Source organism: Ranitomeya imitator, chromosome 1 (assembly GCF_032444005.1).
Source record: "Ranitomeya imitator isolate aRanImi1 chromosome 1, aRanImi1.pri, whole genome shotgun sequence".
Lineage (NCBI taxonomy): Eukaryota > Metazoa > Chordata > Amphibia > Anura > Dendrobatidae > Ranitomeya > Ranitomeya imitator.
In genome coordinates this window covers 1139006869-1139031886 of record NC_091282.1, presented here as the reverse complement: position 1 = coordinate 1139031886, position 25018 = coordinate 1139006869, and the positions used below count along the sequence as shown (strand labels likewise).

General features: G+C 40.4%; 1 protein-coding gene across 2 annotated transcripts in view; it reads right to left on the bottom strand.

Moving 5' to 3' along the window:
- Positions 1 to 1527: 1527 nt before the first annotated feature.
- Positions 1528 to 25018, bottom strand: part of KCTD8 (potassium channel tetramerization domain containing 8) — a 254466-nt gene continuing 230975 nt past the window's right edge. The window contains exons 2-3 of one of the 2 annotated variants that reach the window (XR_011317001.1): positions 19697 to 19789; positions 1528 to 2586 (exon numbers count right to left, since the gene is read on the bottom strand). Coding sequence is in view for 1 of the 2 variants with exons in the window: in XM_069744526.1 (XP_069600627.1) it covers positions 2126 to 2586 (461 nt within the window). In the remaining variant the exon portion in view is untranslated. The remainder of the gene's footprint in view (positions 2587 to 19696; positions 19790 to 25018) is intronic. The other variant, XM_069744526.1, reaches the window with a different exon arrangement.

The following is a 25018-nucleotide window of genomic DNA, read 5'->3' as shown; positions in this document are numbered from 1 at the left end:
TCCTCCTCATCCTGCCCATTGCCCAGCCAGTGATAGATGAGTCTGCTGGTACATTGACCCATAACGCAAAATTCCCCGTGCACGCTACACAGCAAGATTGTGACCCTGCTGAAAGTCAGGTTCCTCTTCCCGCATACCATACCACCTTACACGGGGACAAAGAGGAAGGTGCAGATGAAAGTGACGGTTCCTTCATCAGGTGGGGGGAGGAATACTAGTTGGCGACGTCACTGGCACAGGGCCTCTCATAGTACGCAAAAGTGTTGCTGCCGGTGGGAGGCGCCCCCGCCGTGCAAACACACCGCTGTACTTTGAGGGGCCCTGTGCCAGTGCCAATGCCAACGAGTGGGCCCCCCCTGCTTGCTCAGGATCACAGCACTTGCAAAGTTTAAATACTTACCTCTCCCTGCTCCACTGCCGTGACGTGGTCCAGATTTACTGGGCCCACTAATTACTTGAACCAGCCCTACCCCCCACAACTTTAGCCAAATGACCCCCAATTTCAAATGCCTTCCGATTATTATAAGGTAAATTACGATTGACAAGCTTCTTTAACAAGAATGGATGTTTTTGCCATTAAAATGGGCAGTGTAGGTGTTTTCCTGGCCTCCACTCACTGCCGACTATGCTCCCCCATTGACTTGCATTGGGTTTCGAGTTTCGGGCGATACCCGACTTTTCGCGATAATCGGCCGATTCCACTCGACTCGACTTCTAAGATAGTCGGGTTTCGCGAAACACGGCTCGACTCTAAAAAGGTCAAGGTCGCTCAACCCTAGTGATGGCCATATCTCTTATCGGCCAAACCTGGTGACAGGTTCCCTGTGTAAAGTGTAAAGTGGAACAAGAAGTCTTGGAAGTGATGATATGACCCAACAGAGCCCCAATCTAATTTTCTTTAAGTTTGTCTAGGATTACATGAAGATACAAAAGGATTTGAGCAATCCTTTATCCACAGAAGATCTGTGATTAGTTCTCCAAAATGTTTGGAACAACCACCCTGACAAGTTTCTTCAATCTGTAAGCAAGTGTAATTGATACTGATTTGAAGAAATAGGGTCTTCCCACCAAATGTTGATTTTATTTAGATTTCAGTTTTGATTATTCGCTTTGCATTTTGTTAATTCATAAAATATACACTTCTGTTTTTTGGAAGCATTCTAATTTTGTATTATTTTTTCCACACCTCTTAAAAAAATTGCACATGTTATTGCATAGTCAGCAATAATTGTGTTGTGACCAGTGCTCTTTGCTTTAACAAGTTCTTGAACTTGACAATGTAAGTATATTGGATTGTGTCACATCTAATATTTGATGCTTCACATAGTCAATATATTTTATTTTAAGAAACCACTTCATGCAAAAATTTAGGATTAGAGACAGCATGTAAAACATACATCTTTATATAAAGTCAGATCTAATAAATCTACAAAATATTCTAAATGATATATCCTGTATCATAGATCATAAGTTATTCAAAAGAAAATCAAGAATCAAAAGGAAAAAAAAAAAAGAAAAAGGACGAGATGAAGTTGCATTTGTGTTTTATTTCTAAGATGGTGGTCATGCAAACTAAATATTTTACGGCATTTACATTTATTCGAAAAATTGATGTTGGTAAAATCTACTGCACACCTCCCAATCTTTGATTCCGAAATGAAGGGACATTGCAGAGCCTCCTTCTTTCCGCCTAGAAAAACCTACAAATCACAGTCTGTAAACTTGAAGATGCTCCTCTTTCTAGTTCAAGGGACAGTCTCGAGATGAAAGAGATTGCTGGGAGGTATGCTACTGATCTTAATACTGTAACTATTATTTTGTTATAATAAATTTTTTCACAAAAAAAATAAATACAGGAGTGAAAAGGTATCCGACAAAAGTTTGCCAGTTGAAGTGGTCCCTTGAAGACATGCAATGGTATTTTCTAATTTCTTATCATCAGGATTTCTTCTTGTGGAAAATGACAGTTTCTTTTTCAGAACTGATGGTATTTTTAATTTTCACAAAATTACACCTTATAAATTCGTATGCACAAAATTCTATACATAAAGTAGGTTGTGAAAGCAAGGGAGTTCAGTAGAGGAACACACAAACCACATATCATTGAATGGTACAGAGGAGATTCCTATAAATCATATTTTTCTAATAATTCCATCTGCCATGGACGTTTTTTTTCTGGAAAGTAATCTGGAATTTTGATTTTTTTAAATTCTTGTATACATTTTTTCATTTCTTCTTCGATGCTTGGTTTCTCGCTGACTTTCCTTTTAGAAAGGTTGTTATCTCTAGATTTACTCATCAGTGATTGGAAGAGTTCACTATTCCTACGTTTATCAGCTGGTGGAGCCCACTGGACTTGATTCTTTTTTGATTGACGATCCAGTGTCAGGGTGCTAGGTTGATGAGAACTCGATTGCTGGAGCACAGATGTGTTTTCTTGTGGGGTGCTAGCTTCTGACTGGCTATCGCAACTAGATGTAGACAGTTCATTACATGATGTTCCACTTTCACTACCTTTGTCTAACACTTTTTCAGACTTTACTTCATCACAGTCTTGTTTTGGAGATACTAACTTTAGAGGGGATCCTGTGATGACAAAAAAAGACAAAACATAATGATGGTGAACATAATTAACATTAGAATTAACATTTAAATAGTTGAACATTATGTAGGTCAGTCATCAATATAACCAGTCAACAATCATCTACTTGTGATACAACTCAACTTAAAGAAGTTGTCTGAGATAACGAAAAAGGGGGCCTGCTTTTTTGTCATAAATCAGTTCTACCTGTTATGGGGTACTGCAACTAATTAATTTTACTACTTTTTCTAACTACTCCCAATATTTTAAATTGAGTGATAAACATATGAAAAATTGGTGTTTTTCAGATTCTTTCATTGCACTTAAAATGCAACATTATGGAAAAAAAAACACGTATTAAGTTATATATTGTCTTCTTTTGAATAGATGTGATGGATGTAATTTGTGAGCCAACATAATATCAGCATATCTTTTGAAATTCCAATTTTTCAGATTCACCACATTTGTTCACCAGGAAATTTGATTTGTGATTAATTGAAAGTACTTCAAATTCTCTGAAAAATGTGTATGGCTCCTCATTTTTGCATAAATATGTGATTCTTCAGAATTTGTTTTAGTCTTTGCCTGATGAAGAGACCTGTGTAGTCTCGAAAGCTTGCAATTTGTTACCATCTTTTCAGTTAGCCATTAAAAGGTATCAACCACTGAGGACTCTCAATTCTAAATATTTTTATGGCTCCTCACACACAAATCTTCTTCATTGCTGTACCGTCAGACACTATTTTATCAATTTCTTCAGTGTTTTATGGTTTCTCTCTCTATTTTTATGGCTACGCTATGAACTGTGAAATCTTGCTACCAAGATTCAACACAAAATGACTGCTTGCATTCTTTTCTATTGCTTTTTTACAGGCTATGAGAGTCTCCCTTGATTGGCTCTGCTATTACCATGTGATGTGATACCTGCAGACCATTTTATGGAAGCCTGACTGAGGACTTTTTTTTGCTTATGCAATTTTTTGCAATGTGTAAAATGACCGAGGCCATATTAGTTGGCTCAAATTAAACGAAATAGCAAATTGTTCAAATTCGCAGAGTTCAATGAAATCGTAAATTTTCAACTCTTTTGGCATCAATTTGAATTGCTCCTCTGTACAAATTTCAAAATAACTGGTGTACAGTACATGCATGGTGATGAGAATAACTAGTGTACCTGTATGGTGATGAGAATAACTGGTGTACCCGTATGGTGATGAGAATAACTAGTGTACCTGTATGGTGATGAGAATAACTGGTGTACATGTATGGTGATGAGAATAACTAGTGTACCTGTATGGTGATGAGAATAACTGGTCTACATGTATGGTGATGAGAATAACTAGTGTACCTGTATGGTGATGAGAATAACTGGTCTACATGTATGGTGATGAGAATAACTAGTGTACCTTTAACCTGTATGGTGATGAGAATAACTGGTCTACATGTATGGTGATGAGTAGTGTTGAGCATTCCGATACTGCAAGTATTGGGTATCGGCTGATATTTGCTGTATCGGAATTCCGATAACAAGATCCGATATTTTTGTGAAACTCTCCTTCAGGCCCTGGGATCCATATTAATGTAAAAAATAAAGAATAAAAATAAAAAATATGGCTATACTCACCCCTCCGAAGAACCCTGGCTGTCACCGCTGCAAGCGTCCGCCTCCGTCCTTAAGAATGCTGTGAATGAAGGACCTTCGATGACGTCGCGGTCAGGTGAGCGGTCACATGAGCGGTCAGGTGACCGATCACCTGATCGCGACGTCATCGAAGGTCCTTAACTCACAGCTTTCTTAAGGACGGAGGCGGACGCTTGCAGCGGTGACAGCCAAGGTTCTTCGGAGGGGTGAGTATAGCCATATTTTTTATTTTTATTCTTTATTTTTTACATTAATATGGATCCCAGGGCCTGAAGGAGAGTTTCCTCTCCTTCAGACCCTGGGAACCATGCAGGATACATTCCAATATTTGTGTCCCATTGACTTGTATTGGTATTGGAACTTGGTATCGGCGAGATCCGATATTTTGCCGGTGTCAGCCGATACCATCCGATACCGATACTTGCAAATATCGGAAGGTATCGCTCAACACTAGTGATGAGAATAACTAGTGTACCTGTATGCTGATCAGAATAACTGGTGTACATGTATGGCGAGGAGATTAACTGGTGTACCTGTATGGTGATGAGAATAACTGGTATACCTGAATGGTGATGAGAATAACTAGTGTACATGTATGGTGAGGAGAATAACTAGTGTACATGTATGGTGAGGAGAATAACTAGTGTACATGTATGGTGAGGAGAATAACTGGTGTACATGTCTGGTGATGAGAATAACTAGTGTACCTGTATGGTGATGAGATAAACTGGTGTACCTGTATGGTGGGGAGAATAACTGGTATACCTGAATGGTGATGAGAATAACTGGTGTACATGTATGGTGAGGAGAATAACTGGTGTACATGTTGTATGGTGAGGAGAATAACTGGTGTACCTGTATGGTGATGAGATTAACTGGTGTACCTGTATGGTGGGGAGAATAACTAGTGTACCTGTATGGTGATGAGAATAACTGGTGTACATGTATGGTGATGAGATTAACTAGTGTACCTGTATGGTGATGAGAATAACTGCTGTACCTGTATAGTGATGAGAATAACTGCTGTACCTGTATAGTGATGAGAATAACTGGTGTACCTGTATGGTGATGAGAATAACTGGTATACCTGAATGGTGATGAGAATAACTAGTGTACATGTATGGTGAGGAGAATAACTAGTGTACATGTATGGTGAGGAGAATAACTGGTGTACATGTCTGGTGATGAGAATAACTAGTGTACATGTATGGTGAGGAGAATAACTGGTGTACATGTATGGTGAGGAGAATAACTGGTATACCTGTATGGTGGGGAGAATAACTAGTGTACCTGTATGGTGATGAGATTAACTGGTGTACCTGTATGGTGGGGAGAATAACTAGTGTACCTGTATGGTGACGAGAATAACTGGTGTACCTGTATGGTGAGGAGAATAACTGGTATACCTGTATGGTGGGGAGAATAACTAGTGTACCTGTATGGTGATGAGAATAACTTCTGTACCTGAATGGTGATGAAAATAACTGGTATACCTGAATGGTGATGAGAATAACTGGTGTACATGCATGGTGATGAGAATAACTGGTGTACATGTATGGTGAGGAGAATAACTGGTGTACATGTATGGTGATGAGAATAACTGGTGTACATGTATGGTGATGAGATTACCTGGTGTACCTGAATGGTGATGAGAATAACTGGTGTACATGTATGGTGATGAGAATAACTGGTGTACCTGAATGGTGATGAGAATAATTGGTGTACATGTATGGTGATGAGATTACCTGGTGTACCTGAATGGTGATGAGAATAACTGGTGTACATGTATGGTGATGAGAATAACTGGCGTACATGTATGGTGATGAGAATAACTGGTGTACATGTATGGTGATGAAAATAACTGGTATACATGTATGGTGATGAGATTAACTGGTGTACCTGTATGGTGATGAGAATAACTAGTGTACCTGTATGGTGATGAGAATAACTTCTGTACCTGAATGGTGATGAGAATAACTGGTGTACCTGTATGGTGAGGAGAATAACTGGTGTACATGTATGGTGAGGAGAATAACTGGTGTACCTGTATGGTGAGGAGAATAACTGGTGTACCTGTATGGTGGGGAGAATAACTGGTGTACCTGTATGGTGAGGAGAATAACTAGTGTACCTGTATGGTGATGAGAATAACTGGTGTACCTGTATGGTGATGAGAATAACTAGTGTACCTGTATGGTGATGAGAATAACTGGTCTACATGTATGGTGAGGAGAATAACTGGCATACATGTATGGTGATGAAAATAACTGGTGTACCTTTATGGTAAGGAGAATAACTGGCATACATGTATGGTGAGGAGAATAACTGGTGTACCTGTATGGTGAGGAGAATAACTGGTGTACCTGTATGGTGAGGAGAATAACTGGCATACATGTATGGTGATGATGAGGTAAAAGAAAGCTAACCACAATTTTACCTTGATGATCACACACTGTCTATTTTATGAGCTTAGCTGCTGTGAACGCTGCCGTGTCCTTAAGATGAGGCCTGTTTTGCTGAGTATACCATGAAGATAAGACGTATGTGGGGAGTAACCTACAAATCTGTTATCTACAGTAACAAAGTCATGCAGATGCCCAAATTCTTCCTTTGTATAGTGCTACCTTTGCCTACAGTAACTCTGGCTTGTATTTCACACAGAATTAAAGGAGTTCTCTCGCTAGGTTTTCTCTATATAAACTCAATTCATCACCTTTTAACCTGTCTTAATCACCACTCCAATTAGCATTCAGTGAGGTCCAGTCCGATGGTTACCGCTGGTTTGTGCTTAGCGCCTCCTCTGTCCCCGAAATCGCCATTCTCTTGACTTGACTGACATGGCTGATGTCTCCTATGTCAGCCACTGTTTGTTCAAATCTTACGCCTACACAGTATTGAATAAGAGCTAAGCAGATGCAACAAACTGTGTGGATGACATCAGCCTTATTAACCAAGGAGGGAGGATAGCAATTGTAGGGACAGCAAGGCACCGAGCACACTCCTGCGACATCCATTGCACCAATCCGTTTAACATATAGTGTGGAAGGGTTATCAAGATAAATAGATTGCTGGGTGTTATTATAGATGACTTAAAGAGAATCTATCACCCCCGGGACATATGTGACCTCTATGGGCATACAGGAAATAGAAATGTTACACTAGTCCTACCTGTATGCCTCATAATTAATGGTCTTGTGGAGAAATGTTGTATTCTGTCTTTATGTTAATGATTTCTTTCAGACTCCGGGACATGAAGTGCCTGGAAGAAATCACAAAACAGAAGAAAATCCAGCTCAATGAACTTGTGAACAAACTTCTTTCTATATTCACCAAAAGTGCTCAGTAGAGGATAAAACGGCATCAGCGATGTAAGTTACGTGGTATGCAACATCGATGCTTTTCAGATGACTACTCACACTTAATCATGTTTGTAATCAAGTTTGTTCACAAGTTCGCTGTGCTGGGTTTTCTTCTGTTTGTGATTGCTCCATGCCTTGACACAGTGTATCCTGGGCTCCGAACACCTGAGGATTTCTATTAGGGTGAGCTGGACTTATTCCTGAAAGAAATCCCTGCATCTTGTCTTCATTGTAATACTTACCCCCTCTCATCAGCGTCAGTTACAGCCCCTGAATCCTGCTCCTGCGCCATGCGCTCCCTCAGAAATACATACCTCATCCTCCTTTCTGTGGACACAACATTCAGGGATCTTCTGTGCAGGCACCCGGGGAGTCACTGTGACCTCCGGTGTGCGTCCAGATAATATGCTCTCCCAACTTACTTCCTGCATAGGAACCATGTGTACATGGTGATGACTATGCAGGTTGGAAATGGGGGGAGCATCTTATCTTCGCACACACCGGAGGTCACTGGAGCGAAAGTTGCCGGCGCCTGCGCAAAAGATCCCAACACTTTTGTGTGCTGCTTAAAAAAAGTTATACCGGCCTGAAAATTTTTAAAGGCGATGCTTTGGCCATCTATAGGGTAAATGGAGCTACTGTATATGAATATCTTTAGTATATGCAATGGGAAAGCATCCTGCATGTGCTTAATGTGGGATAATTAACCCCTTCATGACCAGGGGATTTTTCGTTTTTCCGTGTTCGTTTTTCGCTCCCCTCCTTCCCAGAGCCATAACTTTTTTATTTTTCCATCAATTTGGCCATGTGAGGGCTTATTTTTGGCGGGACGAGTTGTACTTTTGAACGACATCATTGGTTTTAGCATGTCGTGTACTAGAAAACGGGAAAAAAATTCCAAGTGCGGTGAAATTGCAAAAAAAGTGCAATCCCACATTGGTTTTTTGTTTGGCTTTTTTGCTAGGTTCACTAAATGCTAAAACTGACCTGCCATTATGATTCTCCAGGTCATTACGAGTTCATAGACACCAAACATGACTAGGTTATTTTTTATGTAAGTGGTGAAAAAAAATTCCAAACTTTGCTAAAAAAAAAAAAAAAAAAGTTGCGCCATTTTCCAATACTCGTAGCGTCTCCATTTTTCATCATCTGGGGTCGGTTGAGGGCTTATTTTTTGCGTGCCGAGATGACGTTTTTAAAGATAGCATTTCGGTGCAGATACGTTCTTTTGATCGCCCGTTATTGCATTTTAATGCAATGTCGCGGCGACAAAAAAACGTAATTCTGGCGTTTCGAATTTTTTTCCCGCTACGCTGTTTAGCGATCACGTTAATACTTTTTTTTAATTGATAGATCGGGCGATTTTGAGCGCGGCGATACCAAATATGCGTAGATTTGATATTTTTTTTATTGATTTATTTTGATTGGGGCGAAAGGGGGGTGATTTAAACTGTTATGTTTTTTTTATTTTTTTCACATTTTTTTAAACTTTTTTTTTTAACTTTTGCCCTGCTTCAATAGCCTCCATGAGATGCTAGAAGCAGGCATAGCACGATCGGCTCTGCTACATAGCAGCGATCTACTGATCGCTGCTATGTAGCAGAATTGCACGTGTGCTGTGAGCGCCGACCACAGGGTGGCGCTCACAGCGACGGGCAATCAGTAACCATAGAGGTCTCAAGGACCTCTATGGTTACCATTCACAAGCATCGCCGACCCCCGATCATGTGACGGGGGTAGGCGATGACGTCATTTCCGGCCGCCCGGCCGGAAGCGGTAGTTAAATGCCGCTGTCTGCGTTTGACAGCGGCATTTAACTAGTTAATAGGTGCGGGCAGATCGCGATTCTGCTCGCGCCTATTACGGGCACATGTCAGCTGTTCAAAACAGCTGACATGTCCCGGCTTTGGTGCGGGCTCACCGCGGAGCCCTGCATCAAAGCAGGGGAGCCGGCATCGGACGGTATAGTACGTCCGATGCCGGTAAGGGGTTAAAGGGGCATTCCCATCTCCAAGATCCTATCCCAATATGTAGTAAATTTAGCAATAAGAATATTAGCAAGTACCTCCAATTACAAATGTAGTATAATTCCTCTGATTTGCTATGTTGTTTACCCCATGTGAGGGCATTGCAGTAGTATCCATGGTTACGACCACTCATATAGTGACAATCAGTTAGTTGTTAGTGGTCGTAATCATGAATAACGAAGCTACTGAAATGTTCTACACATGTGGTGAGCGACATAATGAATAAGAAGAACTATGCTACATTTTTAATTGGAGGTATTAGCTAATATTATTACACCAACTGCATATTGCGGTAGGATCTTGGAGATGGTAATAACCCTTTAATGTGAACAGAGTCTTAACTGGGAAAGTTTAAGTCAGACATTATGATAGAAAAACATTTCAAAATGTTAAATTTTTAGACGTTCACAGTTTGTATATCTTTTACCAGGGGAAAAGGATGAACAGCAGCTGTTTGAGCTAAAAACATCTGATGCACTATGCAATAAAAAAGAATGACTGAACATCGCAATTTACTGTAGTTTTCTATGCCTTAGTGCGATCTCACAGCACACAATGTGTCTGTCACAACCCTTGACATAAAAGCACTGCAGCACCATACTGATTTGTGATGGAGGCAGGCATGTGCTCCTCACTTTACTACAGACTACGGGGAGATTATTAACGTAATGTTCTGGATACGTCAGCACTGAATGGAGGTCACTGAGCCAATGGCCTGAGCCAGGTTTGCCATAAAGCATAATTTTAGAACTCTGGAGAGTCTCATAGAAGCTGTAATGGTAGCCATTTTCAATGCCAAAAGACATATGAGTAACTCCGACTGTAATGAAAACTGTAAAGATAATGAGCGCAATAAGGTTTTTTTTGGGTTAAAATGAGGAACAGAGGCAGAGAAAATTCTCACCTGAAAAGGGTGAGAAAGTCACAACCCCCATGTTGGCTCGAAAAATTTGGCTCCTGCAGATCCACAATAAGGCATATCTTATGGAATTAGGATGAAGGTGGAGATAAATCCGAGCTGCAAAAAGTGTAAGGGGGCATTCTTTGCGTCTGGAGGAGAGAAGGTTTTTCCACCAACATAGAAGAGGATTCCTTACTGTTAGGGCAGTGAGAATCTGGAATTGCTTGCCTGAGGAGGTGGTGATGGCGAACTCAGTCGAGGGGTTCAAGAGAGGCCTGGATGTCTTCCTGGAGCAGAACAATATTGTATCATACAATTATTAGGTTCTGTAGAAGGACGTAGATCTGGCGATTTATTATGATGGAATATAGGCTGAACTGGATGGGCAAATGTCTTTTTTCGGCCTTACTAACTATGTTACTATGTTACTATGTTACTATGTTAAGATGCTGTAGGAGACCACAGAAATGTACAGTGAATGCAGTTTTCGCAGCACACCTGCTTCTTCCTCAGGACAAACCACAATAATAAAAGGACAACTCACAAGATGGTAGAATAAGTAGATAACTTATTAAACAAAGAGGCGCGCAATAACGGCCTTCTAAAATCATATGACTGCTGTAACAGGCTGGGGTATACTCTGGATTAGGCCAAACTAAATCCGGGTTTAATCTGGACGGAGGGCAATTTGGCCTGTTACTCCGGGTCACCACGTCATTGTATTGAAAAAATGTATGAAAGTGTATGAGCTCAACTAATGATAAGTTTGATGTGAATACACGAAAAGGAGGGTTGGGAGGAGAAATAAGAAAGTAAAATAGATATAAAAATATAAATATAAGAATATATATTCTATATTTTTATATTTTTTTTAACTTTCTTATCCCTCCATTCATCCCCACCTTTTTTTATTATTGTGGTTTGTCCTGAGGAAGAAGCAGATGTTTATCGAAACGCCTTGATGAATAAAAACCGCATTTACATCTCCCCAGTCTCCTACTGCATCTTATACTTTTGGCAGCGCAGTGCTATCTGTTCTTTTACTTCAAATTCGGATGGGTGCGAGAAAAAAATCTGATGCCATAAGGAGCCACAGTATGGCACACGATTTTTACGGATTCATTACAATTGTGTAACATAGGAAACTGTGAATAGTCCTGTAATTGATTAATACCAGCTGAAAACAAAAAAATGACTGCACATAGATGACGAAAGAGAAAAAAATTGTCCCACTTTTCTGGATGAAAATCTGTCGGATTTTTTATATGCTCGTGTGACCCTAAACTAAAGAGAAACCTTGGTACAGATGTAATTAGTGACTGAACGGTAAGGGAAGACATTTCGTAAAAATTTTAAGACATAGAGGACTTCCATAATGTTTTGGTATCCATTTTCAAAGCTGTTAATTAAAAAAAATCTGTTTTTGTTGCCCATAACAACCAATCAGAGCTCAGCTATTGTTTCTTACAGTGTTCTGGTAAAATGAAAGCTGAACTGTGATTGGTTGCTATGGGCGACAAAGACGGTTTTCCTATATTTAAATTTTTTTTAGAAATCTTTGTTGATTTTAAAGCTGTAAAATGAGAAATCCAGTCAGAATAATCTTACATATACATTTGTAACTTGAAAGATGTCCTTGATATGAATGGCTCTTTACTTAAAAGGTTTAGCTACCTTGCCTTGTAGAAAGCTCTATGTAGTAATCTGAGACCACCTGAATTACCCAGCTCACCTACCTATGGAATATCAGAAGACTTCGGGCCATGTTTTTTAAGATTGGCGTTACGTATGCCAGGCTTAATGAAGGGTGTGCAGTAATAAGATGATATCCAATTCATTAAAATGCGTACGACACTTAATCAATTTGGTGCATCTTATCACTGGTGAATGACATGCCAAAAATGTTACTCCAGTCAGTGACTAACATACATTTCTGGTGCCTCTAAGGTGACGTAACTTCTGAAGAATTTGTCAGGCGAGCTTTGCCATGGCCTGTCCCATCTATGCTTTGCCCACTTTGGCGGTTCTTGCGTGAAAATAACAAAAAATTTTTTGCACAACTTCGTATTGCGCCAAAAATTGTGACTCTTCAATGTATTTTACGCAAGAAATATGGTGAAAATACTTTGATGATAGGGCCATATTTTTTTAGTTTTGGGTTTTAAAGTTCATTGCTTTTCCAAAAAGAATAAATTTTGACTTACTGCACAAATAACAATCCACAAGGGCCTGCAAACATTTCAACTGACCGCAAACAAGCCACAGTACATAATATATGGCATGGAAATACATGTTCTTACAATTGGCTATTTAGCGGTTATTTCAGTATCCCATCTCTAATCAGGTCATCTAATATATAATTGCCTAGAATACTACTTCCTGCAATTTGTGCCAACTTCCGTGGCTTTGTCCGGAGCTAATGTCCGGAGCTAATGTCCGGAGCTAATGTCCGGAGCTAATGTCCGGAGATTAATTGCCTAGAATACTACTTCCTGCAATTTGTGCCAACTTCCGTGGCTTTGTCCGGAGCTAATGTCCGGAGCTAATGTCCGGAGCTAATGTGCGGAGATAATGTCCGGAGCTAATGTCCGGAGCTAATGTCCGGAGCTAATGTCCGGAGATAAGTGACGTCAACAGTGTCCAGTGTCTGATTGGTTGCCGCCTGCTGCGAGCGACCAATCAGAAACGTGCCGTACTGTGACACACTCCGCCCGCCATTTTGGTGTGATTTTTGAATTTTTACCTCACAGCAAGTTTCTACTGTGTGGAGGCGGGCCCAGTGACGTTGCTCTTCAAGCTCCTGCCGAATTTCAAGTATATATGGATTCTAGACTCCCGATTCTTTAGAATCGGGCTGCCATCTAGTCTTTCATAAATGTTCTGCTAATAGAATCTTCCAATCCCTGATGCACTTGTGCCATCACTGTATTTACACCATCTGGATCCGTGGCTTGCCGTACCATGCATGGACAAGATGGTTTACAGGTAAAGGCCATGTCCTTGGTCCCAGCCTACATAGTCTACGTCTTCTAACCATACCATTTATCTGAGATAAGGGTAACTGCAAAATCAGGCATTGGTACTGATGCTTCTTTCTGCTTACAATTAAAGGAGTATTCTCAAGTTTGGATAGGAGATGCTATTTCCATTGCTGGGAGTTCAACCACTGGGAGCCATACCAATCCCAAGAGCAAAAGCTTTCAAGAGCCCCTTGCGAGTAAAGCAGTAGTTGACCATGCGCACTGCTGCTCCATTCATTCTTAATAGGACTGCCAGAGATAGCCAAGAGCTGCACTTCCATAAAAATGAATGGAGTGGCAGTGCACATGATCGATCAATGCTCCATTCACATGAGGGTCTTTAGCTCTTTAGCCCTGTTTCTTGGTATCGGTGTGTGTTACAGAAGTCGGACCTCCCCCCGGTATCCGCATAAGTTCCAAATGTGAAAATATCCCTTTTGCAGAACCTTGTAGACTGAACCGTCACTATCAAGACCCTCTCTTCTCTTTCAGTTGGTGATGGTGATGACTGTACTTGCTTTTTATTATGTATACCCCTTTTCACATGTAAAGCCCATGAAATAATTGGCGCTATAATCTACTATATAATTGTCTAAGGGTCACTTCCGTCTTTCTGTCTGTCCCTCTGTCTGTCACGGATATTCATTGGTCGCGGCTTCTGTCATGGAAATCCAAGTCGCTGATTGGTCGTGACAAAACAGCCACGACCAATCAGCGATGGGCACAGTCCGGTGGCAAAATGGCCGCTCCATCCTCCCCGCACTCAGTGCCCGCTCCATACTCCCCTCCAGTCAGCCCTCACACAGGGTTAATGCCAGCATTAATGGACCGTGGTGTAATGCACTCCATTAACGCAGCTATTAATATGCAGCATCAATAGTAAAAATATCTAATGTTACAAATAATAATAATAATAAAAAAAAACCCTTATTCTCACCCTCCGACGTTGCGCCCTCTCCTCGGCAGTGCAAGCGGCAGGTTCCAGTGGCAAGGATGCTATGCGAGAAGGACCTGCCATGACGTCACAGTCATGTGACCCCAACGTCATCACAGGTCCTTTGCTCATACCAACCCTGGGACCGGAAGCTACCGCGTGCACTGCACACAAGCGCCAGAACTACAAGGGGCCCTCGGAAGGTGAGTATATGTTTATTTTTATTTTAAGTCTTTTTTAACCTGTCACATATGTGGCTGGGCAATATACTACGTGACTGGGCAATATGCTACATGACTGGCCAATATACTACGTGACTGGGCAATATACTATGTGTCTGGGCAGTATACTACGTGACTGGGCAATATACTACGTGACTGGGCAATATACTACGTGACTGGGCAGTATACTACATGACTGGGCAATATACTACGTGACTGGGCAATATATAATGTGACTGGGCAATATACTATGTGGCTGAGCAATATAGTATGTGACTGGGCAATATAGTACGTCACTGGGCAATATACTACGTGACTGGGCAATATACAACGTGACTGGGCAATATACTACGTGACTGGGCAATATACTACGTCACTGGGCAATATAGTACGTGACTGGGCAATATACATTCAAGAAAAGAGGAGGGGGAGAGGGAAAGTTAGGAGCTTGACACGCCGAGACATGCATCTGTAAGCCGTTGCAAATCAATATAGCTGGTGGGTGCTGTACCTGCTGGTGATTTCAGCTGAAGTAGAAGAAAGGAAAAGGGAATATCCAGCACGTCCATCCAGTGTAAGTAAAATATCCAAAGTTTATTGAAGCATTTTAAAAAACAATATCAAAAAAGAGAGAGAGAGACTCTCTCTGCCTGACGCGTTTCTGGCGCACCACGGCGCCCTTAGTCATAGGAACGGTTCCTATGACTAAGGGCGTCGTGGTGCGCCAGAAACACGTCAGGCAGAGAGAGTCTCTCTCTCTCTTTTTTGATATTGTTTTTTAAAATGCTTCAATAAACTTTGGATATTTTACTTACACTGGATGGACGTGCTGGATATTCCCTTTTCCTTTCTTCTACTTCAACTGGGCAATATACTACGTGGCTGTGCAATATACTACTTGGACATGCATATTCTAGAATACCCGATGCGGGCCACCATCTAGTAATAATAATAATAGGTAAATAAAAAATGTTCAAAAATTCAATAATCGTTCATCAGTTACTCATATGAATAAAAAATAAACAGAAATATAGTTAGAAAAAATAAAATAATTGTGTCAATAATTCTAATTCTGCCAAAACATTCAGTCAAAGACAAGAATGATTCCTCCACAATTTAGTTCATGTGCAATTTGAGTTAAATTATTATTAATGTTACATAATATATACATGCTGTATATATTTTATGTACTATCTGTGTCAAGGGCTTGTAGTATTATCCAACATTTATAGATAACTTGCATAATTATTCATGCATTTATAAGGGAGAGCTTGTTTCTGCTTTTTATCACAATTATTCCCATTGATTTTCTCCTTACAATGCTTTTACTATAAAACAGAACTAGCTGATATCACATAGTAGGAGGACAACATTCGGGAGCCATTTTTATTGGTCTAAGTATGAGGAAACTATGACGCTGAATGTCTGTTTCACCGAGCAAGGACATATAAAAGAGATCATTTATTCTTTTACCTTTTTACTAGATAAGCATAGCATTGTTTAATTTGTTTTAGTAACGTATTGTTGGTTTTATCCATTTAATTAACAGTGATACTATGCTGAACGGAGTCATTCTGCAAGATTAACCCCTTCATGACCAGGGGATTTTTCGTTTTTCCGTGTTCGTTTTTCGCTCCCCTCCTTCCCAGAGCCATAACTTTTTTATTTTTCCGTCAATTTGGCCATGTGAGGGCTTATTTTTTGCGGGACGAGTTGTACTTTTGAACGACATCATTGGTTTTAACATGTCGTGTACTAGAAAACGGGAAAAAAATTCCAAGTGCGGTGAAATTGCAAAAAAAGTGCAATCCCACATTGGTTTTTTGTTTGGCTTTTTTGCTAGGTTCACTAAATGCTAAAAATGACCTGCCATTATGATTCTCCAGGTCATTACGAGTTCATAGACACCAAACATGACTAGGTTATTTTTTATCTAAGTGGTGAAAAAAAATTCCAAACTTTGCTAAAAAAAAAAAAAAAAAAATTGCGCCATTTTCCGATACTCGTAGCGTCTCCATTTTTCGTGATCTGGGGTCGGTTGAGGGCTTATTTTTTGCGTGCCGAGATGACGTTTTTAATGATAGCATTTCGGTGCAGATACGTTCTTTTGATCGCCCGTTATTGCATTTTAATGCAATGTCGCGGCGACCAAAAAAACGTAATTCTGGCGTTTCGAGTTTTTTTCCCACTACGCTGTTTAGCGATCAGGTTAATACTTTTTTTTATTTGATAGATCGGGCAATTCTGAGCACGGCGATACCAAATATGCGTAGATTTGATATTTTTTTTATTGATTTATTTTGATTGGGGCGAAAGGGGGGTGATTTAAACTTTTATGTTTTTTTTATTTTTTTCACATTTTTTTAAACTTTTTTTTTAACTTTTGCCATGCTTCAATAGCCTCCATGAGAGGCTAGAAGCAGGCACTAGCCGATCGGCTCTGCTACATAGCAGCGATCTGCTGATCGCTGCTATGTAGCAGAATTGCACGTGTGCTGTGAGCGCCGACCACAGGGTGGCGCTCACAGCGACGGGCAATCAGTAACCATAGAGGTCTCAAGGACCTCTATGGCTACAATGGAGACGCATCGCCGACCCCCGGACATGTGACGGGGGTCGGCGATGACGTCATTTCCGGCCGCCCGGCCGGAAGCGGTAGTTAAATGCCGCTGTCTGCGTTTGACAGCGGCATTTAACTAGTTAATAGGTGCGGGCAGATCGCGATTCTGCCCGCGCCTATTACGGGCACATGTCAGCTGTTCAAAACAGCTGACATGTCCCGGCTTTGGTGCGGGCTCACCGCGGAGCCCTGCATCAAAGCAGGGGAGCCGGCATCGGACGGTATAGTACGTCCGATGCCGGTAAGGGGTTAACTGCCTTCAGTTAGAAAACAATATGATGAAGACCAGAAATCTCCCTAGAGATATTTCATAGATTCACAGATAATTGTCAATGTTAATCTTAACATTAAACGGAATCTGTCACCTCATTTTTGGCCTATATGCTGTGGCCACCGCCATCAGGAGCTTATCTACAGCATTCTGTAATGTTGTAGATAAGCCCCCGATGTAACTTGAAAGATAAGAAAAACAAGTTAGATTATACTCACCCAGGGGCTTCCGGCTGCGGTCCGGTCTGCTTGGTGTCGCGGTCCAGGTCCAGCACCTCCCATCTTCTTACGATGACGTCCTCTTCTTTGCTTCCTGTTGCGGCTCCGGCGCAGGCGTATTGTGTCTGCCCTGTTGAGGGCAGAGCAAAGTACTGCAGTGCGCAGGCGCCGGGAAAGGTCACAGAGGCCCAGCACCTGCGCACTGCAGTACTTTGTGCTGCCCTCAACAGGACAGATAAAGTACGCCTGCACCGGAGCTGCGACGGGAAGCAAAGAGGAGGATGTCATTACATGAAGATGGGAGGCGCCGGACCCGGACTGCGACGCCCATCAGACTGGACCGCAGCGGAACAGCCCCTGGGTGAGTATAATCTCACTTGTTTGTCTTGTCTCTCAGGTTACATCGGGGGCTTATCTACAGCATTACAAAATGCTGTACATAAGCTCCTGATGGCGGTGGCCGCAGTTTATAGCGGCAAAAATGGGGTGACAGATTCCCTTTAAATATTTCTTTGATTTACTATTCAACCTGCTGTGCAAATGTCAATCAAGCTAGCCACATGTCTATTATATATATGAAAAATCCAAATCTCATATTTGAAAAATGCCAGGTATTCCCTTTTTCCATAACACCCTCATTTTTGGTCTATTGAGATCAAATATAAAACCCTTTTCTGTCCGACCAAATTCAAAGGAGAAAAAAAAAGTGCTTTGTTACCATCGGATTTATATCCTCTAAGAGTATTGCTTCTCTACCGAGCCATTTATAGGCACCGTACTATAGCACACAGAGTGCCTACAGGTTCTTTATTATATGCAGCTATGGAGACTCTCGGCTTTAATGATCAAAACTGTCTAAAAGAAATATTACTACATTGCCCAATCACAGCACAGTTTTCATTTTGGAAACTACATTGGCAAAAAAGGTAAAGAAATGCAGATTATTCTTTTAGATTCTTTAAAAAAATTTGCCCCATTGGGTGCCAATGTTTATAACGATTGCATATTAATTTTTTTTAATTGTATGTAATTAGTTTATTTAAATTGTAACATTAATACTAAGCATGTATATCAATTATTTAAAATGTTGTATATTATCATAAATTAAGTTAATTCTAAATCCCTATCTGGCTGGTCTAGTCCCCAGCGTGCAGAGACCAGTGATGTCACTAGTGGGGCTGGTTTCTGCACACTGGGTATTCTGACAGCGCTCTGTTGTCAACTAGTTACCGCTGATCTGAGCCGGCAACAGAGAGTGCACTGTCATTGTGCACATCACACAGGGACTAGCCCAGACTCTGAAACAAGCATCACTGATGAAGCTTCATTTTGGGGAGGGGGCAGAGGCTGCGGCAGTGACCGCATCCTTTACTCCTTGATGATGCTTGTTTTGAGTATCCCAATATGCACTGGGATTCTCAGATGAAGATTGCTCAAAAATGAGGTAAGGAAACCATAGAAAAGCCATTAGATAGTGTAGTTAGGGAAGGATATGGAATTTTGAATGCAAGTATTTTAGAAAATAGTTTAGACTATGGCACAAAGCAGATAGGGATTAAGAATGAAAATTTACCGTACTTTGCCTTTGGACCATCCCTTTATGTGCCCTCATTTTTTATTAATGATAGTAATTATATGTAATTATAATGACTACAAATTAAATACATAAAATAGAAATGTATTTTTCCTAGAATTTTTTTAATAAGGATAAAAACTAGGTTGTGAAGTCATACTGACTAATATGGACCAATAATTTTCCTTAAAGACTATTATTTTATAGCTATTATTTTGACATATTTTTATGCTAATTTAAAAGTTCATCATTGTCTCAACACAAAAACAAAGATGGAAAACTACTGCAAACTTGCCACAAAATAACTAAAAAAATGACTTATTACTTACATCTTATTATTGCTGCTCAATTTTGTTCTTTCACATACGATGAGATGCTAAGCTCTCAGAAAGCCAAAAATACATTGGGTTGGAAATTTGGTCCTAAAAAGTAAAGCGTAGGGCTTTGTAAATATCAAGTACATAATATGTAAAATATTCTACAGCAAGAACATGATTTTTAATGCTGAACAATTTTAATTTTACAGAACACATGGACTTATTTTACAAAATTTTAGAATTGCGAAAAACACTATAGAGGCCTATTGATTTCACTAGCAAATGGTAGCTGAACTATAGGAGTGATGAAGCTGGTTTATATCCCTGCTGTACCTGCCCTGTTTTTATATTTGGATTCTGCAATTAAAATAGTGGAGGAGTAATTTTCTCTGAATCCATTTAAATTACTAACAAGCTTAAGTAAATTAGGAAATGAGACCAAAACCAAAGTAAATGGAGTTGTAAAGTATCATGTAAATGTGTATGCCGATGTGTACATACATAGTAACATAGTAACATAGCAACATAGTTAGTAAGGCCGAAAAAAGACATTTGTCCATCCAGTTCAGCCTATATTCCATCATAATAAATCACCAGATCTACGTCCTTCTACAGAACCTAATAATTGTATGATACAATATTGTTCTGCTCCAGGAAGACATCCAGGCCTCTCTTGAACCCCTCGACTGAGTTCGCCATCACCACCTCCTCAGGCAAGCAATTCCAGATTCTCACTGCCCTAACAGTAAAGAATCCTCTTCTATGTTGGTGGAAAAACCTTCTCTCCTCCAGACGCAAAGAATGCCCCCTTGTGCCCGTCACCTTCCTTGGTATAAACAGATCCTCAGCGAGATATTTGTATTGTCCCCTTATATACTTATACATGGATATTAGATCGCCCCTCAGTCGTCTTTTTTCTAGACTAAATAATCCTAATTCCGCTAATCTATCTGGGTATTGTAGTTCTCCCATCCCCTTTATTAATTTTGTTGCCCTCCTTTGTACTCTCTCTAGTTCCATTATATCCTTCCTGAGCACCGGTGCCCAAAACTGGACACAGTACTCCATGTGCGGTCTAACTAGGGATTTGTACAGAGGCAGTATAATGCTCTCATCATGTGTATCCAGACCTCTTTTAATGCACCCCATGATCCTGTTTGCCTTGGCAGCTGCTGCCTGGCACTGGCTGCTCCAGGTAAGTTTATCATTAACTAGGATCCCCAAGTCCTTCTCCCTGTCAGATTTACCCAGTGGTTTCCCGTTCAGTGTGTAATGGTGATATTGATTCCTTCTTCCCATGTGTATAACCTTACATTTATCATTGTTAAACCTCATCTGCCACCTTTCAGCCCAAGTTTCCAACTTATCCAGATCCATCTTGTATTAACTGCTTTACATGTTATTTATGTAAAGAGATTTTATTAAAGAGATATTCCCATCTCCAAGATCCTATCCCAATATGTAGTAGGTGTAATAATAATAATGTTAGCAAATACCTCCAATTATAAATTTAGTATAGTTCTTCTGATTAGCTATGTCGCTTACCCCATGTGCAGAGCATTGCAGTAGCTTAGATATTCATGGTTATGACCACTCATATAGTGACAATTAGTTGCTAGTGGTCGTGACTATGGATTTCTAAGCTACTCTACATAAATTAGAGAATCAAAAGAATTATACTATATTTACACTTGGAGCTACAGTGGGGGAAATAAGTATTTGATCCCTTGCTGATTTTGTAAGTTTGCCCACTGACAAAGTCTATAATTTTAAGGGTAAGTTAATTTTAACATTGAGGGATAGAATATCAAAAATAAAATCCAGAAAATCACATTGTATAAATTATATAAATTTATTTGCATTTTAAAGTGAAAAATAAGTATTTGATCCCCTACCAACTATTAAGAGTTCTGGTTCCTACAGACCAGTTAAACAGTCCTAATCAACTTGTTACCTGCACTGCTGTCTTACATAGTCACCTTTATAAAAGACTCCTGTCCACAGACTCAATTAATCAGTCAGATTATAACCTCTACAACATGGGCAAGACCAAAGATCTTTATAAGGATGCCTCGGACAAGGTCATAAACCTGCAAAAAGCTAGAATGGGCTACTAAACTATAAGTAAGACGCTGGGTGAGAAGGAGTTGGTGCAAGAACTGTTGGTGCAATAGTAAGAAAATGGAAGAAATACAAAATGACTGTCAATCGATATCGAAAAAATGATGAAGGACAGCATCCAATCCAGGTGAAAAAAACTTCTTTTATTGTGCCAAATGCAACGTTTCAACCATCAAAGGTCTTTTTCATGCTTGAAAAAGACCTTTGATGGTTGAAACGTTGCATTTGGCACAATAAAAGAAGTTTTTTTTCACCTGGATTGGATGCTGTCCTTCATCATTTTTTTGGGTATGTACACTTCCACTTTGGTCCTTGGGACTAGGACGGGCATCCCATTGCCAGTTGTGCTGTCAGCTACTCTCTGAATGTCAATCGATATCGATCTGAGGCACCATACGAAATCTCACCTCGTGGGGTATCCTTGATCATGAGGAAGGTGAGAGATCAGCCTAAAACTACACAGGGGGAACTTGTTAATGATCTCAATGCAGCTGGGACCACAGTCACCAAGAAAACCATTGGTAACATATTACACTCTAAAGGTTTAAAATCCTGCAGTGCCCGCAAGGTCTCCTTGCTCAAGAAGGCACATGTGCAGACCTGTCTGAAGTTTGCCACTGAACACCTGGATGATTCTGTGAGTGACTGGGAGAAGGAGCTTTGGTCAGATGACACAAAAATTGAGGTCTTTGGGATTAACTCAACTCGCCGTATTTGGAGGAAGAGAAATGCTGCCTATGACCCAAAGAACACCATCCCCACTGTCATACATGGAGGTGGAAACATTATATTTTGGGGCTGTTTCTCTACTAAGGGCACAGGACAACTTCACCGCATCATTGGGAGAATGGATGGAGCCATGTACCATAAAATCCTGAGTGACAACCTCCTTTCCTCCATCAGGACATTAAAAATGGGTTGTGGCTGGATCTTCCAGCAAGACAATGACCCAAAACATACAGCCAAGGCTACAATGGAGTGGCTAAAAAGAAGCACATTAAGGCCATGGAGTGGCCTAGCCAGTCTCCAGTCCTTAATCCCATAGAAAACTTATGGAGGGAGTTGAAGCTCCAAGTTGCCAAGCGACAGCCTCAAAATCTTAATGATTTAGAGATGATCTTCAAAGAGAAGTGGATCAAAATTCATCCTGACATGTGCACAAACCTCATCATCAACTACAAAAAATGTCTGATCTGAATCCTGCAAATCGGTTTGCTTATCCCTACGGTAGACCTATAACATGCCAGGATTAGCCTTACGCAACAGAAACAGATGGGAATATTTATTAAGCAATATGTCCCATGAGGACTACATGGCACAACATTATTTATTATGTAAAGTTGTATACATTTAGGCTGTGTGCACATGTTGCAGATTTTTTGCGTTTTTTACGCTATTTTTGCTATAAAATTGCTATAAAAACGTGAAAAAAACGCATACATTATGCATCCCATCATTTAGAATGCATTCCGCAATTTCTCTGTGCATGATCGCGGAAAAAAAACGCAGCATGTTCATTAATTTTGCGGATTTTTTGCGGATTTCGCACTATATTATCGCATTGGGAAACTCAGGAAAAATCTTCAAAAAAGCGCACCAAAAACGCGGTAAAAACGCGCAAAAAACGCATACGGATTTCTTGCAGAAATTGTCCTGTTTTGCTCAGGAAATTTCTGCAAGAAATCCTGAACATGTGAACATAGCCTTAAAATGTCCAATTCCTCTGTTGAGTGAGTTGCATGATGTATATTAAATGGGTTGTCCGACCTTAGAGAACAAGTCTGCAGTCACTCTTTGTAATTGCAGACTTGCGAACCCTTAGGCCGGCTTCACACTCAGCGTATGAAAATACGGTCCGTATATTACGGCCGTAATACGCTGAAATGTCCTGAAAATAGTGGTCCGTAGCTCCTCCGTAGGCAGGGTGTGTCAGCGTTTTTTGCGCATGGCATCCTCCGTATGTAATCCGTATGGCATCCGTACTGCGTGGTTTTCTCGCAGGCTTGCAAAACCAACATACCGCTATAGAAATGATCCATGTGTCCCAAAAAGAAAAAAAAAAAAAAATATATATATATATATATATATATATGTCATTAGACACATATATGTATATATATTAATATTTTTTCCAGCGCTATACAGCTTGAAAGCCGGTAATTCAATTACCGGCTTTTTCTTTCTCCTTCCTAAAACCCGACATGATTTGAGACATGGTTTACATACAGTAAACCATGTCTTCTCTCCATTTTTTTTTGCAGATTCCACACTACTAATGTCAGTAGTGTGTATCTGCAAAATTTGGCCGTTCTAGCTCTTAAAATAAAGGGTTAAATGGCGGAAAAAATTGGCGTGGGCTCCCGCGCAATTTTCTCCGCCAGAGTAGTAAAGCCAGTGACTGAGGGCAGATATTAATAGCCTGGAGAGGGTCCATGGTTATTGGCCCCCCCTGGCTAAAAATATCTGCCCCCAGCCACCCCAGAAAAGGCACATCTGTAAGATGCGCCTATTCTGGCACTTGGCCACTCTCTTCCCATTCCCGTGTAGCGGTGGGATATGGGGTAATAAAGGGTTAATGCCACCTTGCTATTGTAAGGTGACATTAAGCCTAATTAATAATGGAGAGGCGTCAATTATGACACCTATCCATTATTAATCCAATTGTAGTAAAGGGTTAAATAAAACACAAACACATTATTTAAAATTATTTTAATGAAATAAAAACAATGGTTGTTGGAGTATTTTATTCTACGCCCAATCCAGTCACTGAAGACCCTCGTTCTGTGTTAGAAATAACATAATAAATCAACAATATACTTACCCTCCGCAGATCTGTAACGTCCAACTATGTAAATCCTTCTGAAGGGGTTAAAACATTTTGCAGCAAGGAGCTTTGCTAATGCAGGCTGCTCCTCGCTGCAAAACCCCGGGGAATGAGTCTAAATATAGATCAATGAGCTATATTTAGCTTAATTTGCGGTGAGGCGCCCTCTGCTGGCTGTTCATAGATCATGTGAACTTACCTAGAAAGCCTGGGAGCTTTCTAGGAAAGTTCCCACGATCTATGAACATCCAGCAGAGGGCGCCTCACCGCAAATGAAGCTAAATATAGCTCATTGATCTATATTTAGACTCATTCCCCGGGGTTTTGCAGCGAGGAGCAGCCTGCATTAGCAAAGCTCCTTGCTGCAAAATGTTTTAACCCCTTCAGAA